This window comes from Heloderma suspectum, chromosome 4, assembly GCF_057233095.1.
Source record: "Heloderma suspectum isolate Gila_16-S chromosome 4, 16-S_ref, whole genome shotgun sequence".
Taxonomy (NCBI): domain Eukaryota; kingdom Metazoa; phylum Chordata; class Lepidosauria; order Squamata; family Helodermatidae; genus Heloderma; species Heloderma suspectum.
In genome coordinates, this window is record NC_139461.1 from 226416939 (window position 1) to 226433905 (window position 16967).

At 41.9% G+C, this 16967-nt stretch overlaps 1 protein-coding gene across 2 annotated transcripts in view; it reads left to right on the top strand.

Annotated features, from left to right (window-relative positions):
* The window catches only part of SLC1A7 (solute carrier family 1 member 7), a 61179-nt gene that overhangs the window by 14612 nt on the left and 29600 nt on the right, over positions 1-16967 (top strand). For both annotated transcript variants that reach the window (XM_084852487.1, XM_084852486.1), the window contains exons 3-4: positions 5878-6093; positions 12592-12634. In XM_084852487.1, coding sequence (XP_084708613.1) covers positions 5878-6093; positions 12592-12634 — 259 coding nt within the window. The remainder of the gene's footprint in view (positions 1-5877; positions 6094-12591; positions 12635-16967) is intronic.

The window sequence follows — 16967 nt, forward strand, 5'->3', positions numbered from 1 at the left end:
ACCATCTGTCCGCTATTTAGCCCAGCATACCAATATCCCCCTCTTGTCAATGTCCTTGTGAATTTCATCCTAAACTTCAGCATTTCCCTTGCTAGCAAGCATCTTCTTTAAAAAAAAGTCTGTTTCACATACTCCTGAGGTAATTGCACCTGCCCCAAAAGCTCCTTCTTGTACAGCCACTGGCCACTTTCAGCTCCTTGCCCCCCCCCCCCGACCCTTCATGATTGTCGCTTCCCTCCTCTGGTCTCCATTGTTACCTGTCAGATATACATGTGGGTTACAGAACAGTGAGGCAGATCAATAAAACACAGATGTCATAGCAGAACAATAAAGCTAAGGGAAAAATGCAAATTTCATGACAGTGAGGCAGTTTGCTAAGAATATGCAGATTTCATGGCACAGCACGAAAGTCGAGGAGAAAATAATGCAAATTTCATGACAGACAGTGAGGCAGCTCACTAAAAATATGCAAAATTCATGGCAGAGCAGTATAAGAGGAAAATAATGCAAATTTCATAGCAGTGGACTTGGACACTTGCGCAAGGCTGATTTTTTTTTAATGGTTGCATATGCATTCAGGACACTCTATGGTGTCATTTCTTCTCAATGTATAGGAGCATGAGGTAGAGGGCACTGACAAGAGGTGAGGGAGGATGGTGGCAGCACTAGCAAGATTGCCAGGAGTGGCAGGGGTTTTTGCTGCTCTTGCCAGGCAGCTCTCTAGTTATTCCCAACAAGCCACTCACAAGCAATCCCGCAGGGTTTAGAAGCCACGCCAAACAATGGTGAAAACAAGCCATCCTGAACAACCCAGCAACAAGCCATGGGTTCTCAGGGTGGCTTGTGCATGGCTAACAAACCACTCAGCCACAGCACCAGATTCACACAACATGACAAGCCACCCTGAACAAACATGGCTCACAAACCACCATGGCTTATCGTCTCATGCAAACCAGGTCAGTTCCTAAACTAGTTCTGGGTTCTGTGTTTATAAACAAGGCCTTAATGACTGGTGGAAAATTAGTGATGTAAAATGCTACAGTGGATCACAGTGGATCTGCAAAGACAGCATTATTACTTACTTTCACTATATGCTGCTTCTTTTTTTTTTTTTTTGACTGAGGGAAGGTTCCACAGGGATCAGTTCGGGCTTGCATTCTGGCTCAAATCAAAGCAAAAAAAGCATTATTTTACTTAGAACCTTTGTCACAATGTATTTTTCTCTTTCAGACTAGACGGGCAAACCAGATTATAATACAGATAGGAGAACTCAGTAGTTGAAATACACTAAACTGGCTTTTTACAAAAGGTTACAGTGACTCCTGAAAAAATATCTCTGTTTGCAGGAACATGTTGTTGTTGTTCAGTCGTTAAATCATGTCTGACTCTTCGTGACCCCATGGACCATAGCACGCCAGGCCTTCCTGTCCTCTGCTCTCTCCCGGAGTGTGCTCAAGTCCATATTCATTGCATCGGTGATGCTATCTAGCCATCTCATCCTCTGCCATCCCCTTCTCCTTTTGCCTTCAATCTTTCCCAGCATCAGGGTCTTTTCCAGGGGGTTTTATCTTCGCATTAGGTGGCCAAAATATTGGAGCTTCAGCTTCAGTATCTGTCCTTCCAATGAGCAGTCAGGGCTGATTTCCTTTAGGATTGACTGATTTGACCTTGCAGTCCAGGGGACTCGTAAAAGTCTTCTCCAGCACCACAGTTCGAAAGCATCCATTCTTCGGCGCTCAGCCTTCCTTATAGTCCAGCTCTCACAGCCATACATTACTACTGGGAAAACCATAGCTTTGATCATACAGACCTTTGCCGGCAAGGTGATGCCTCTGCTTCTTACTATGCTGTCTAGGTTTGCCATAGCTTTCCTCCCAAGGAGCAAGTGTCTTTTAATTTCATGGCTACAGTCACCGTCTGTGGTGATCTTGGAGCCCAAGAAAATAAAGACTGTCACTGCTTCCATTTCTTCCCCTTCTATATGCCAGGAAGTGATGGGGCCAGATGCCATGATCTTCATTTTTTGAATGTTGAGTTTCAAACCAGCTTTTGCACTCTCCACTTTCACCCTCAACAAGAGGCTGTTTATATCCTCTTCGCTTTCTGCCATTAGGGTGGTATCGTCTGTGTATCTGAGGTTGTTGATAATTCTCCCGGCAATCCTAATTCCGACCTGTGATTCATCCACCCCGGCATTTCTCATGATGTACTCTGCATATAAGTTAAATAAGCAGGGCGACAATATACAGCCTTGTTGTACTCCTTTCCCAATGTTGATCCAATCGGTTGTTCCATGTCCGGTTCTTACTGTTGCTTCTTCACCCTCGTACAGGTTTCTCAGGAGACAGGTAAGGTGGTCTGGTAGTCCCATCTCTTTAAGAATTTGCCACAGTTTGTTGTGATCCACAGAATCAAAGGCTTTAGCGTAGTCAATGAAGCAGAAATAGACGTTTTTCTGGAATTCTCTTGCTTTCTCCATGATCCAGTGAATGTTGGCGATTTGATCTCTAGTTCCTCTGCCTCTTCAAAACCCAGCTTGTACTTCCGATAGTTCTCAGTTCACATACTGCTGAAGCCTAGCTTGTAGGATTTTGAGCATAACCTTGCTGGCATGTGAAATGAGCACAATTGTACGGTAGTTTGAACACTCTTTGGCGTTGCCCTTCTTTGGAACTGGAATGTAAACTGACCTTTTCCAGTCCTGTGGCCACTGTTGAGTGTTCCAGATTTGTTGGCATATTGAGTGCAGCACTTGAACAGCATCATCTTTCAGGATTGTAAATAGCTCAGCTGGAATACTGTCATCTCCGCTAGCTTTGTTCTTAGTAATGCTTCCTAAGGCCCACTTGATTTCACTCTCTAGGATGTCCGGCTCAAGTTCAGTGACCACACTGTCATGGCTATTGGGGACATTAAGATCTTTCCTGTATAGTTCTTCTGTGTATTCTTGCCACTTCTTCTTAATCTCATCTGCTTCTGTTAGGTCCCTGCCTTCTTTGTCCTTTATCATGCCCATCTTTGCACAAAACGTTCCCTTGAGATCTCCGATTTTCTTGAAGAGACTTCTAGTCTTTCCCATTCTATTGTTTTCCTTGATTTCTTTGCATTGTTCATTTAAGAAGGCCTTCTTGTCTCTCCTTGCTATTCTCTGGATCTCTGCATTCGGTTGGATATATCTTCCCCTTCCTCCCTTGCTTTTCACTTCCCTTCTTTCCTCAGCTACTTGTAAAGCCTCATCAGACAGCCACTTTGCTTTCTTGCATTCCTTTTTCTTGAGTTGCTGCCTCCTGAACAATGTTACGGACCTCCGTCCATAGTTCCTCAGGCACTCTGTCTATCAGGTCTAATCCCTTAAATCCATTAATCACCTCCACTGTATATTCATAAGGGATATGATTTAGGTCATACCTGAATGGTTTAGTGGTTTTCCCTATGTTCTTCAATTTAAGCCGAAATTTTGCGACTCTACACATGGACATCGCCAGATGGTCAATATCGAAATCAGATTGATTGTGTACTTTGCAGCCAAAGATGGAGAAGCTCTATACAATCAGTAAAAACAAGACCCGGAGCTGACTGTGGCTCAGATCATTAGCTTCTTGTTGCAGGAACATACCAACCACCTAACAAATTTGTTTCCAAAGTCTTCATCCTTTTGCTTTTGATCTCTTTGTTTGTCTGTTTGATTGAACAATAAATACACTATTTTGAATGCATTAAACCAGCCCTCCCCAATCTCATGCCCTCGAGGAGTTTTGGACTACAACTAGAGATGTACAATTTGTGTAAAATCCATTCCATCTGTATTTCGTGGATTGTCAGGTTCCATTATCGGCTCATTGATGGAATTAGATTCTTTTTAATTTTGTAATTTGTGCAAATTCACGCTTGCATAAATTTGCACTTGTGAAAATACACAAATCCCCCAAAATGTGCAAATCCCCCCCCCCCATGAGCATTTTCATTCTTTAGCTCATGGGGGAAATGCACATTTTTGGCCAATTTTTCAATTTTGCATATTTTTTATTACTAAATTTATGCATAATTCCAGAAGGTTAGAAAAATGGTGTGCAAGTCCATGGAATCTGCCCAACTGGGGAAAAGACAGTCTGCTGCAGAATCCACGGGTCAGATTCATACAAATCTGAACTCATTTGATTCCATTGTGGATTTCTCTGACATCCTTAACTACAACTCCCAGCATTCCTGACCATTTGCCATGCTAGCTGAGTCTTATAGGAGTTGAAGTCCAATGCATCTGGAAGACACCAGGTTGGGAAAGGCTGCAGTGAGCAGCAATTGGCATTTTTCGTTTATATATATATATATGAATGAGAGGATTGCCTCCTTTTGAGAGTGAATTCTTGGTTTCTCATAAATTGAAAGAAGAGCTAATAGTATTCAGCACATTTGAACACCATGGTTAAAACGTAACTCTGAGTTAATCACAACCAGTCCTCCAATATATGAGATTAAAGGGGAGGAATCCTAGAGCAGAGGGTGAAGCTAAAATACTGTGAAGCTAAATACAGTTAAATCTAGTATTGCTTTATTTTAGTTTTCCCCCTCCCCAGTATACAATGAACTGAAAGCAAAACCTGCAGGATTACAGACTGGCAAGCAAAAAAGCAATGCATTTTCTTAATTAATTTACTGGATGACAAGAACCTGAATGCTAAATCCCACCACTATGTTTTCACTCCCCTTCATGGATCACTGCCTTGTTGTGGCGAAGGAGCTTGCGTAACTCAGTGAAGCCATAAGCTATGCCGTGCAGGGCCACCCAAGACAGACAGGTCATGGCAGAGAGTTCTGACAAAATGTGGCCCACTGGAGAAGGAAATGGCAACCCACTCCAGTATTCTTGCCAAGAAAACCCCATGGAACGTATCACAAGGCTAAAAGATATGACGTCGGAAGATGAGCCCCTCAGGTCAGAAGGTGTCCAATATACTACTGGGGAAGAGCAGAGGGAATTTCCAAGTAGCGCCAGAAAGAGTGAAGCGGCTGGGCCAAAGCCGAAAGGACACTCAGCTGTGGATGTGTCTGGTGGTGAAAAGAAAATCCAATGCTGTAAAGAACAATATTGTTTAGGAATGAATCAAGGTAAGCTGGAGGTGGTCAAACGTGAGATGGCAAGATTGAACATCGACATCTTGGGAATCAGCAAACTAAAATGGACAACATGGGCGAATTTAATTCAGGTGACAGTATTCCAGCTAGCGGGAGGCTGTGCACCCGTTCACTCTTTCCCACTTGTGCACAATAGCCCATGGGTTGTTTAAACCATAGGCTGTTGTATGAACCAAGTCTATGGTTCATAGACTTGGCTGTTGTATGAACCATAGGCTGTTGTATGAACCAAGTCTTTGTCTCGTAAGTCCTTCCTTGGCCATCTTTGCTCAGAGAAAAAGATGTAATGAGCTCACTGGAAAGGATACCACCTTCTTTGTGCTCTCTGTGGCTGTAGTAATAGATATAGGCCTTTTCTTCATCAAGCTGTTAATCTGCTGCATCTACTTTTGGTTTTGCCACAGAATTGAGATCTGACACTACACAGGAGTGTTTCCTTTCCTGCTTTTCTGCAGCATCACCTCTAGGTGGTATTGTGGTATAGTGGAATAGCACAAATACACAAGAGGAAATTGTGCTTTCTTTCACCATCAGAAATAATACCCAATTTTCTGTGCTCTAAAAAAACTCACGGAAAGTGCTATTTACAAACAGAAGAAAAACTGGAGGGTTACAACGGCCTCTAAAGAACCTGTAAACAACTGTGAGTAGGGAATGGTGAGTGCACAATAAATGCCTCATGTAGAAAAGCTCATAATTAAAGAAGCACATGAAAAAAATAACACATGTCTTTTCTTTCAACAGCTTAATGTCTGGACTAGCGGCTCTCGATGCTAAGACATCTAGTCGTTTGGGCATCATAACAGTCACTTACTATCTCTGGACTACTTTTGTTGCTGTTATTGTGGGAATCATTATGGTTTCCATTATCCATCCTGGTGGGGCTGCCCAGAAGGAGAACACTGATGAAAGTGGGAAGCCAATCATGAGCTCTGCAGATGCACTGCTGGACTTAATTCGGTAACTACATCCATTTTTACTGCTTTTATGAAAGGTAAAATTCTGCACATTCTGTGACTTTGTGAAGAATGATAGTGTTTTAAGATATGTTTTGTAATCAGCAAATGCAGATTCAGAAGGTAGTACCCAACCTGTACCCTGGGCAATCATCTGTGGTAGGAGGAGATGGCATCTGTCTTGTCTAACAGAGCAGAAATAAAAGATCTGAGAGGAGAACTTCTGCTGAGGAGAATACACATATATTCATATATGAATTGGGACAGGAGTAGCCTTGTCAGCCTTTTGCAGCAAAACCAAGGAAGAGTCTTAGCACCTTAAAAATGAACAAATTTATTATGGCATGAGCTGTCATGGACTAGAGTCCACTTCATCAGAAAGCCATAATGAAGTTGCTCATTCCACTAGACTCTCTGTTGTTTTGTATATATGACGTGATGGCAACAGCTTGAATGGCTGGTTGCTGCAGACAGAATAAACAGGCCATATATAAAGGCTTGTCTGTGCTGAAGCCTGATTCATATGCTGCCACAATAGTGTAAGAGCCTCTTTCAGTTAGGTCTCCTGTTGCTCATGTAACATCTGGGCCCCATCTACATAGCACTGCTTTCACACCCCCACCCCATCGCAATTGTGCAACAATGCGGCTTCGAACTAGCATCCCCTGCAATACACTCACAATTTACTGCGGGCTTCCCTAACAGACTCACGGTGCCCTTTTTTTGCCATTATACTTAAATGTGCAGCTGTGCAGTCCCTTGAGCGTGGATGTACAACACTTCATTGGCTATTTTGTATTTTAGGGGTTCTGTTGTGTCTTTCCCTCCTTCATTAGTTAAAAATTGGTTGTTCTGTGCTCCTTCATTTCCACGCCATCTGTTTGTCAGTTCCCCAGCCCAAGACTCTCACGATGGTTCGCAGTCACAAGCGTGAGCGGTACATGCCTACCCATCACTCCGAAATGGTGGCCAGAGCAAAGACAGTCCTCCCCCAAGACCCCCCCGCCGGCCCTTTGGCACTGAGTCCAAAAGCAACCATTGCGAACATACGAAGCTGCAAAAGTGTGCCACAGTGTGATTAAATATCTGAAAACACCTATCTGTGCCTCTGTGACTGCGCAGCTGAGAAGGGATGGGGGAGTAAAGGGGCGTCACAGAGTGACGCAAGCACTACACATGCCTACAACACACCCACCGCAAAATGCGAAGTCAGTTTGGGGAAGGATCAGATGGCCTGCAACCGCGGGAAACCTGCAGCAAACCCAAAAATTCACAGCAAAACGCCACCTCGGAAATCCACAGTTTCCGGGAGAAATTCATGGATGGCTGCAAAGTGGCGACTGCATCATCTATCCTGAGGGATCTTGGCTCTCAGCCGCCCTGGAATAAAAGGCTCATGTAGATGGGACCCTGGATGGAGGAACTATCCAGATATATTATATTGTTCCTTCCTAAGCAAGTTTTGCTTATTGGTTTTCGATAACTCTAGGACTGGTTTTTGTAAGGTCTTAACGAATGCAAGTCCTTTTGTTGCTGTGGGTTGTGCATCTGTAGCTATTATCTCTATTTTAGTTGCAACACTCCCTTCATTAAGATATATCCTTGTTTTATTTCTGATATGGCATATTTTCTCCCCCCTTCCCCCGTTACTATTTTTTTAGGCATCAGTAACAAGTCTGTCAGAGTTTCAGTAGTTAATTGTTGATATTCTGATTTATTTATTGTGTTTGGTTTGGGGTTTTAGTTTTATTATCCTGTTTGGACTATAATCTTGGTTCACTGCTTGCCAAACTGCTTTGTTAAAAAATCTGGCATATTTGTATCTGTTTGCTGTTTTCTTGTTTGTTTTTTAAAATAACATTTTCGTAAGCTACCTTTGTTGCCATTTGGCAGAAAGGCATTTATATACATTTTAAAATATAATTGGGTCCAATCATAATATTTTTTGGCCTCTGCCAAGGTTGTCCACAACTATTGGATTGACACCTTCTATAAGTTCTAGTTTGAAAATCATCTACAGCTGTTCCATATAATTCAGTTTCTTTTGAACTTTAGTCCTTAGTACTTTCCTAGGTGCATATTACATACAAAACTTGTGGATTTATTTATATGAAATATTGCTCTAATACTGGATCTATCATTTAGAAACACATCTTTGTATTGTGCATCAGCACCTCATTTATCTTTGGATCTCTCTTTATTAACTTTACTTTTTGTACCAAATAGCCCTAGATTTAATAGTCCTTGTGCATCAAAATCTTCTACCTGAAATTCTAGTTGACCTGTTACGTCTTTCAAGCAGGTGTAGTCCTTTCTGAGACCCGCATTAACCACCTGATAAGTGTTTCCTGCAATGCTTTGTACATTTCTTGAGACATTGCATTTATTTTTATTCCTGAGTCAATCTTAAAATTCAGTTTTGTGATCATTTATGAGATCCCCTCCCCCGCTACACACACACACACACACACACACACACAGCACTCATGTGCCCATTACACTGATGAAGGAATTAAGCTCTGAGTGAGTTTTTTTTAATTATAGGCACCCACAATCCATTCTCATAGCATAAGTGTAGCTGACATGCTTGTTAAATCTACCTCATTGTAAGGCAATATTCCACACTCATTTCAGACCTGTGTTTACCTTTCCCTTACCCACGCAATCTCATTGCTTACTGCTTTAAAGGGAAAGGAAATTCCATAACAGAAAAGCTCTGAAATATTCTATTCCTATTCATCGATATATGATTTATATACCCTGCTGCAGATTCAAGTCTTTAAACAGCAGATTTACAGGGAAAATAATAGGGGTCAAAATACAGGGGTTAATAGGGGTCAAAATAGTTCATGCAGGACTGTGCTGACTTTCTGCTGACTCTTAGGGCCGTTCATCCATGATCACTTTTAAAAATAATATCCAGTCTCCATTTCTTTTCCATTTTTTCATGCTCATTTTACCTTTCAGGTATTTATTTTATTGTAGGGATGTCACATTTTCTAGGTACTCCAGGTACAACCTTGGAAAATAAGATTTCCCCCAAATCTGGGACAATTACTTCCAACCGGAGAAACAGTTCTGTCTGACCCAAAGTGCACATACTGCATTTTGAACAGTTGTTCATCTTAATGAAGGACATGACCTCAGTGACCCTGTGATTTTTGTTTGACCCGGTCAACATGGCTACCTGATTTTGCTTCCCTAAATTACACATTTGTTACTATCTTATATACTATGCAAAAAGTAATTGTACTATTGGCTCAGTTGCTGTATGGATGTTTTATCACTTTGGTTGTGAAAGACTGTTCCTGTGTTCTGCTGTATTAATTTACCTGTATAGATACCTCACATGCACATGCCATGTTATTTTGTACCTTTATTGGTATCCTTATTTAGTTAGTCACCACAGCAGTGATTGCAGTAGGCACTGATTCAGAGATGTTTGAGGATGTCATGGATTTCTTTGATACCTTGGAGAGGGGAAATAGAAAATCTAGGAGTAATAGTCTGCAGTGAGGCACCCTACAAGCATGCTCCCTTGCACAGCATTTTGTAACCAGGCTGGCATACTGCAGATTTTGGAGAAAATTAGTTGACCTACCATATGCTTGCCCTGCCAGGACAAAGGTACGTGCCTCAAGGCAAGCACTAAAACCAAAGTATACCATTTATGCCTCCAGGCGATTAAACATTGGCATAGTATTAATTGCTCAGGTAATTAATGTGGTCAAGACAGTGTATGGAATAGAGGAATATATGTAAGACTACACCTGTAAACCGTGGGGATAGCTTTACACACACACACACACACACACACACCCCTACCTATATCTTCCTCCTATGTTCCAGAATGTCATGGAATGTACTGTATACTGTATTAACAGACATGGGTCAGAATTTCCTGCCCCGTCTAAAAGATGGGTTCCCACAAGCATTACCCCTGAGATTTCAGAGACCATTTGCAGATCCTGAAGCATCATTCTGGCATCTGTCCCCTAATGTATTACAATATATGTTAGACCTGCAAAGGCCTCAGGAGCAGAGGTTGTTCATATCTCTGATATACTGATTTCAATATCAAACAGTGCTAATGAAGATTCTTGAAGTAGATGCATGGATTGTCCTAAATTTTCCAAATGGGAGAAAACTTTAAACAAAATCTAATGCTAATCTTTAATGCTAAAATGTGAAGTTTGTCTGATGTTTCAGCAGAGTTCTGATACAGCCAACAAAAGCTCTGCTCAGTTTTATGTGCTAGTTGCCTTTTTCCTCAAGTGTATTTTGTTACAATAAAAAAGAATTTTTATTACTGAATTTTATTGAATATGGGCTTCAGTGCAAGCCAGATGCAGCCTAAATATTAGACTTTCCTCCCACACCCCATTCTCTCCCACTGGGGAATCAAAGATTGTCTACCAACCAGGCCATTATAACATTATGAAGCCCAATATTCTGCTTATCCTTTTCCTTTTCTTTCTTTCTTGCACAGATTTTGCAAGCATAATCTGTCATCTTATCAGATCAGTTTGGTCACTTCAACAAAACTAGCCTCAAAGAACAGTTCATCATAAAAAACAGCAACAACAACAATAATTTATTTAAAATATATTGGAAGAATTCCAGATTCCTGTATTAAGAGGGGAAGTTGTAATTCCTGCAGGATAAAGAAATAAAATGCTGTAATCCTCCACAAATTTGGCTGACATTAAATCTAGCTACTATCCATCTGATATTTCTTCTCCTGAGTAGTCCCAGGTGCATTTAAATGCTGCCAATTATGGTTGCAGTAGTGAGCACAACTCAATTCATACTCTGCTCTGAAAGCTGCCCTGGCCCACATGCGTCACTCCTCTTCAGTCCAAGCTGTAGAAAAAAAAAATCCCCAATGGGAATCTGTTGCTCCAGATCAATGCAATAATCCTTTGCACATCTGTAGCACCTTTCAACCAAAAATCACATGACAGGCATGAATTAGATAATGACAATTCTTAATGTGTATGGATGGAATTCATAATAGTAAATGGCTTAACTGTGCTGTTGAGTCAGCATCGTTTTAGATTTTTGAGAGGCAAATAAAGGGGAATTCTCAGAAAAGTGGCTAAATGTGCATGTATCTTTCCAGATAATCATTTTATTTTTCAATAAATGCTCAGGCGTTTCTCCTTTGATGTTGCAGGGCAATTAAACATATTTCACAAAGATAGTTCTTTTTCTACAGCAAAATCACATTTTCCAGCACTCAAATTGCATCATTTTATATTGGGGAAAATACCTGTTTTTTCATCACTTGCTTATTCAGAATTTGATGAATCTTAGCTGACAGCACTGCAAGCAGGCTTGAAGTGATACGAGATGTTCTGTGGTGTCTGATCTTTGGTGGGCCATCATTCACATATGCAATGCATGACTTCACCCAGTAATCATCATGTGACAAACATGCACATGTGAACCTAACGAAATAAACCTGTCTCACATACTGTTTGCATAAGATAATAACATAAAAGCTGTGATCAGTCAGACCAAAGGCCTGTCTAGTCCAGTATTCTCTTTGTCTGGTAGCCAACTGGATACCTATGGGAAGCCCAGAATAGGACATGAATTCAATAGCACCCGTCTGCTTGTGTTCCCTAGCAACTGGTATGCAAAGGCATATGCCTCTGTAGCTGGAGCTACTATATAGCCATCATGACTAGTAGCCATTGATAGCCTTATCCTCCGTGGATTTGTCAAATCCCCCTTTAAAGCCATTCAAGTTGGCTGGCTCTCACTACATCTTGTGGTAACAAATTCCATCCTTTAACTATGCACTATGTGAAGGAAGTACTTCTTTTTTCTGTCCTGAATATCCCACCATTCAGCTTCATGGGATGACCCCAAGTTCTAGTATTATGAGAGAGGGAGAAAATGTAGGCCTCCTCCAACTCTGTGATCTATGACCTATGTCTCCCTATCCACTTTCTCCACACCATGCATACTTTTATGCACCTCTATCATGTCTGCCCTTACTCTCTCTTTTTCTAAGCTAAACTCCGCAAGCATTGTAACTGTTCCTCATAGGGGAGCTGCTCCAGCCCCTTGATAATTTTGGTTGCCCTTTCCAGCTCTACAATATCCCTTTTTTAGGTGCAGTGACCAGAACTGTACACAGTATTCCAAGTGTGGTCACACCACAGATTTGTATAAAGGCATTATTTTTGAGATGCCAGGACTTGAGTAAGTTTCCAAGTGACTGTAGTTGTATAGTTGTGGGAAAGCCATTGAGATTAACACCTCTAAGTTTGGGGATGGAAGATCTTGCCTAAATTGGACTAGATGGTTTTCAGGCCTTTCCTGTGCATCTGAATGTCTGCAGTGGTGTAACAATGCTTTAAGAAGTAGTAGTTGTGAGGCTTCAATTAACGGTAGAATCTTATATAGTTCCAGTTTTGCTTGTTACAGGCTCTACAGCAGGAAAGAGTACAAATTCTACCTAATCCCTTGACAATCATTTTTGTCTTTTCAGGAACATGTTCCCTGCCAACCTTGTTGAGGCCACTTTTAAACAGGTGAGTGTCTGGATTACTGTTAGTTTTGGCACTAGAGAAATAGTCCCATCAAACAAACAAAGAGTTAATAATCTTAAACCAGAAAATAAGATGAAAATAACATGCAGCAATCATCAGCATCTAATGCAAGTCCATATAAAATCATCAGGAGTTTTCCCATTGGTTTCAGGAGATCTTGGCTAAAGTTCAAAAAGATAAATCTCTTCCTAATAGGTGGGAATGCCAAGAAATCAGTTCGTTCATTTAATTCACTTTTTTCTATTTCTATATTGGGCACTTCGGCCCAACAGCCAAAGCTCCCTGGGCAGTTCGAAGAGGTTAAAAACCTTAAAAATATATTATACATAGCATAAAAACTGTTTACATATAAACAGTCAGCGCGCGCGCACGCACACACACACACACGCGCACACACAAATATCTAAGCAGAAAATCTAGGACTTGATTTTAAAAAACCCTTAAGTTATCCTGCTTAATGGTAATCCTTCTTTTAATCATATGGATGCCAGTACTGGATCAGGTTTTGGCAAGAAGCGGTAACTGTAGTGGTAGAAAGCTCTAATTCTCAAAGCCCCCAACGTGGAATACTGGCTTGGTTTTCAACATTAGTTTTGCAATGTGTGGCTTTTGGTGAAGGGTTGTAGCTCACTGGTAATGCATGAGTTTTGCATGCAAAATGCCCCAGGTTCAATCTGTGTCATCTCCAGGTAGGATTGGGAAAAACTCTTGCCTGAAACCCAGGAGAGCCCCTGCCAGGCAACATGCACTGTAGAGAATACTGTGCTAGATAGACTAATGGTGACTTCCTATTTTCCCAAGATTTACATTGTTCTAAGTGCCTCCTTATATTACGTGGATATGCCATCAAATAGACCTGTACAACTTGTTACCCACTAAGCCATATGAAGCTTATGGCATCCTATCAGGCGGCTTAATAAACCTCCGGTTTGCTCTTTTTAATGTAATTTTCAATTATTAAAATATTTAGATGTGCAGCAACACTGCTCTGGTCAGCTTGCAGTATTTAAAAATTACAATTTAATAAAAGCAACAGTGTAAAACAATCAGCCAAGCAGACTGAACCAGCAGTTAAAACCAAAACATCCAAACATTATTTGTCACATACAAGAAAAGCCTGCTGAAAGAAAACAGTATTCAGCAATAGGCAAAAAACAGCACGAGAAAGCACCAGCCACGCTTTATGGGACAAAATGTTATATAATCTGGGTGCAGCCACTGAAAAGGCCCTCTCTCTCTCTCTGTCTCATATCTCCTCAAATGTACTTCCACCCTGGGTGGAACACAGAAGGGCCTTCCCTTGTGATTTTGTGGAGCAGTGGGATGATATGGGAGGAGGGAATCCCTCAGATATCCCCAGGACAGGCCCAAGACATTTTACTGCCTGTGGCAAAGAACAAGATGGCACCTCTTTCCCATTCCATGGACAAAAGCCAACTGGACTGACAGATGAACCTGTCTTCAACACTAATGATGGGACAGCATCATTAACTTCACCTGAAGGCTAACGGAGGGGTTGGAGAGCAGGCCACATGGCACACAAGTCTCTTCTCCAACACCTTGCTGCTGCCTCCCAGCATCTGCTTCACTCTGCCTAGTGGTAGGGCCGGCCCTGGGTACGGGCCTAAGCTATTTAGGGCTTTAAAGGTAATCACCAACAATTTGATTTGTGTCCGGAAGCAGATAGATAACCAGTGCTGCTGTTGCAGGATTGATCCCATGGGCAAGCACCCACCCACCGACATCCTTGCAGCCACTTCTACCTGAACTACAAAAGTGAATTATCAGCCCATAATATATGGCTCCCCTTCATGGATCACTGCCTTGTTGTGGTGAAGGGGCTTGCGTAACTCACTGAAGCCATAAGCTATGACGTGCAGGGCTACCCAAGACCAACAGGTCATGGTGGAGAGTTCTGACAAAATGTGGTCCACTGGAGAAGGAAATGGCAATCCACTCCAGTATTCTTGCCAAGAAAACCCCATGGAACGTATCACAAGGCTAAAAGATATGATGCCGGAAGATGAACCCCTCAGGTCGGAAGGTGTCCAATATACTACTGGGGAAGAGCAGAGGGCATTTCCAAGTAGCGCCAGAAAGAGTGAAGCGGCTGGGCCAAAGCCGAAAGGACATTCAGCTGTGGATGTGTCTGGTGGTGAAAAGAAAATCCGATGCTGTAAAGAACAATATTGTTTAGGAACCTGGAATGTCAGATCAATGAATCAAGGTAAGCTGGAGGTGGTCAAACATGAGATGGCAAGACTGAACATAGACATCTTGGGAATCAGAGAACTAAAATGGACAACATGGGCGAATTTAATTCAGGTGACCATCATATCTACTACTGTGGGCAAGAATCCCTTAGAAGAAATGGAGCAGCACTCATAGTCAACAAAAGGGTGGGAAAAGCAGTACTGGTGTACAATCTCAAAAACGACAGAATGATCTCAGTACGAATCCAAGGCAAACCATTCAACATCACAGTAATTCAAGTCTATGCCCCAACCACTGAGGCCGAAGAAGCTGAGGTTGATCGGTTCTATGAAGACCTACAACACCTTCTAGAACTAACACCCCCAAAAGATGTCATTTTCATCATAGGGGATTGGAATGCTAAAGTAGGAAGTCAAGAAATCACCGGGATAACAGGCAAGCATGGCCTTGGTATACAAAATGAAGCAGGACAAAGGCTAATAGAGTTTTGCCAAGAGGACACGCTCATCATAGCAAACACTCTTTTCCAACAGCACAACAGGCGACTCCTCTACACATGGACATCACCAGATGGTCAATATCGAAATCAGTTTGATTATGTACTTTGCAGCCAAAGATGGAGACGCTCTATACAGTCAGTAAAAACAAGACCTGGAGCTGACTGTGGCAGATCATTCTTGCAAAATTTCGGCTTAAATTGAAGAATGTAGGGAAAACCACTAAACCATTCAGGTATGACCTAAATCATATCCCTTATGAATATACAATGGAGGTGATGAATAGATTTAAGGGATTAGACCTGATAGACAGAGTGCCTGAGGAACTATGGACGGAGGTCCGTAACATTGTTCATGAGGCAGCAACTCAATCCATCCCAAAGAAAAAAAAATACAAGAAAGCAAAGTGGCTGTCTGAGGAGGCTTTACAAGTAGCTGAGGAAAGAAGGGGAGCGAAAAGCAAGGGAGAAAGGAGAAGGTATATCCAACTGAATGCAGAGTTCCAGAGAATAGCAAGGAGAGACAAGAAGGCCTTCTTAAATGAACAATGCAAAGAAATCGAGGAAAACAACAGAATGGGAAAGACTAGAGATGTCTTCAAGAAAACTGGAGATCTCAAGGGAATGTTTTGTGCAAAGACGGGCATGATAAAGGACAAAGAAGGCAGGGACCTAACAGAAGCAGATGAGATTAAGAAGGGGTGGAAAGAATACACAGAAGAACTATACAGGAAAGATCTTAATGTCCCTGATAGCCATGATAGTGCGGTCACTGAACTTGAGCCGGACATCCTAGAGAGTGAAGTCAAGCGGGCCTTAGGAAGCATTAGTAACAACAAAGCTAGCAGAGATGACAGTATTCCAGCTGAGCTATTTACAATCCTAAAAGATGATGCTGTTAAAGTGCTGCAGTCAATATGCCAACAAATTTGGAACACTCAACAGTGGCCACAAGACTGGAAAAGGTCAGTTTACATTCCAATGTTCAAACTACCATACAATTGCACTCATTTTACATGCCAGCAAGGCTATGCTCAAAATCCTACAAGCTAGGCTTGAGCAGTATGTGAACCGAGAACTACCAGAAGTACAAGCGGGGTTTCAAGGAGGCAGAGGAACTAGAGATCAAATTGCCAACATTCGCTGGATCATGGAGAAAGCAAGAGAATTCCAGAAAAACGTCTATTTCTGCTTCATTGACTACGCTAAAGCCTTTGATTGTGTAGATCACAACAAACTGTGGCAAATTCTGAAAGAGATGGGGGTACAAGACCACCTTACCTGTCTCCTGAGAAACCTGTACGAGGGACAAGAAGCAACAGTAAGAACCAGACATGGAACAACCGATTGGTTCAACATTGGGAAAGGGGTACGACAAGGCTGTATATCATCGCCCTGCTTATTTAATTTATATGCAGAGTACATCATGAGAAACACCGGGTTGGATGAATCACAGGTCGGAATTAAGATTGCCGGGAGAATTATCAACAACCTCAGATACGCAGATGACACCACCCTAATGGCAGAAAGCGAAGAGGTTCTAAAGAGCCTGCTGTTGAGGGTGAAAGTGGAGAGTGCAAAAGCTGGTTTGAAACTCAACATTAA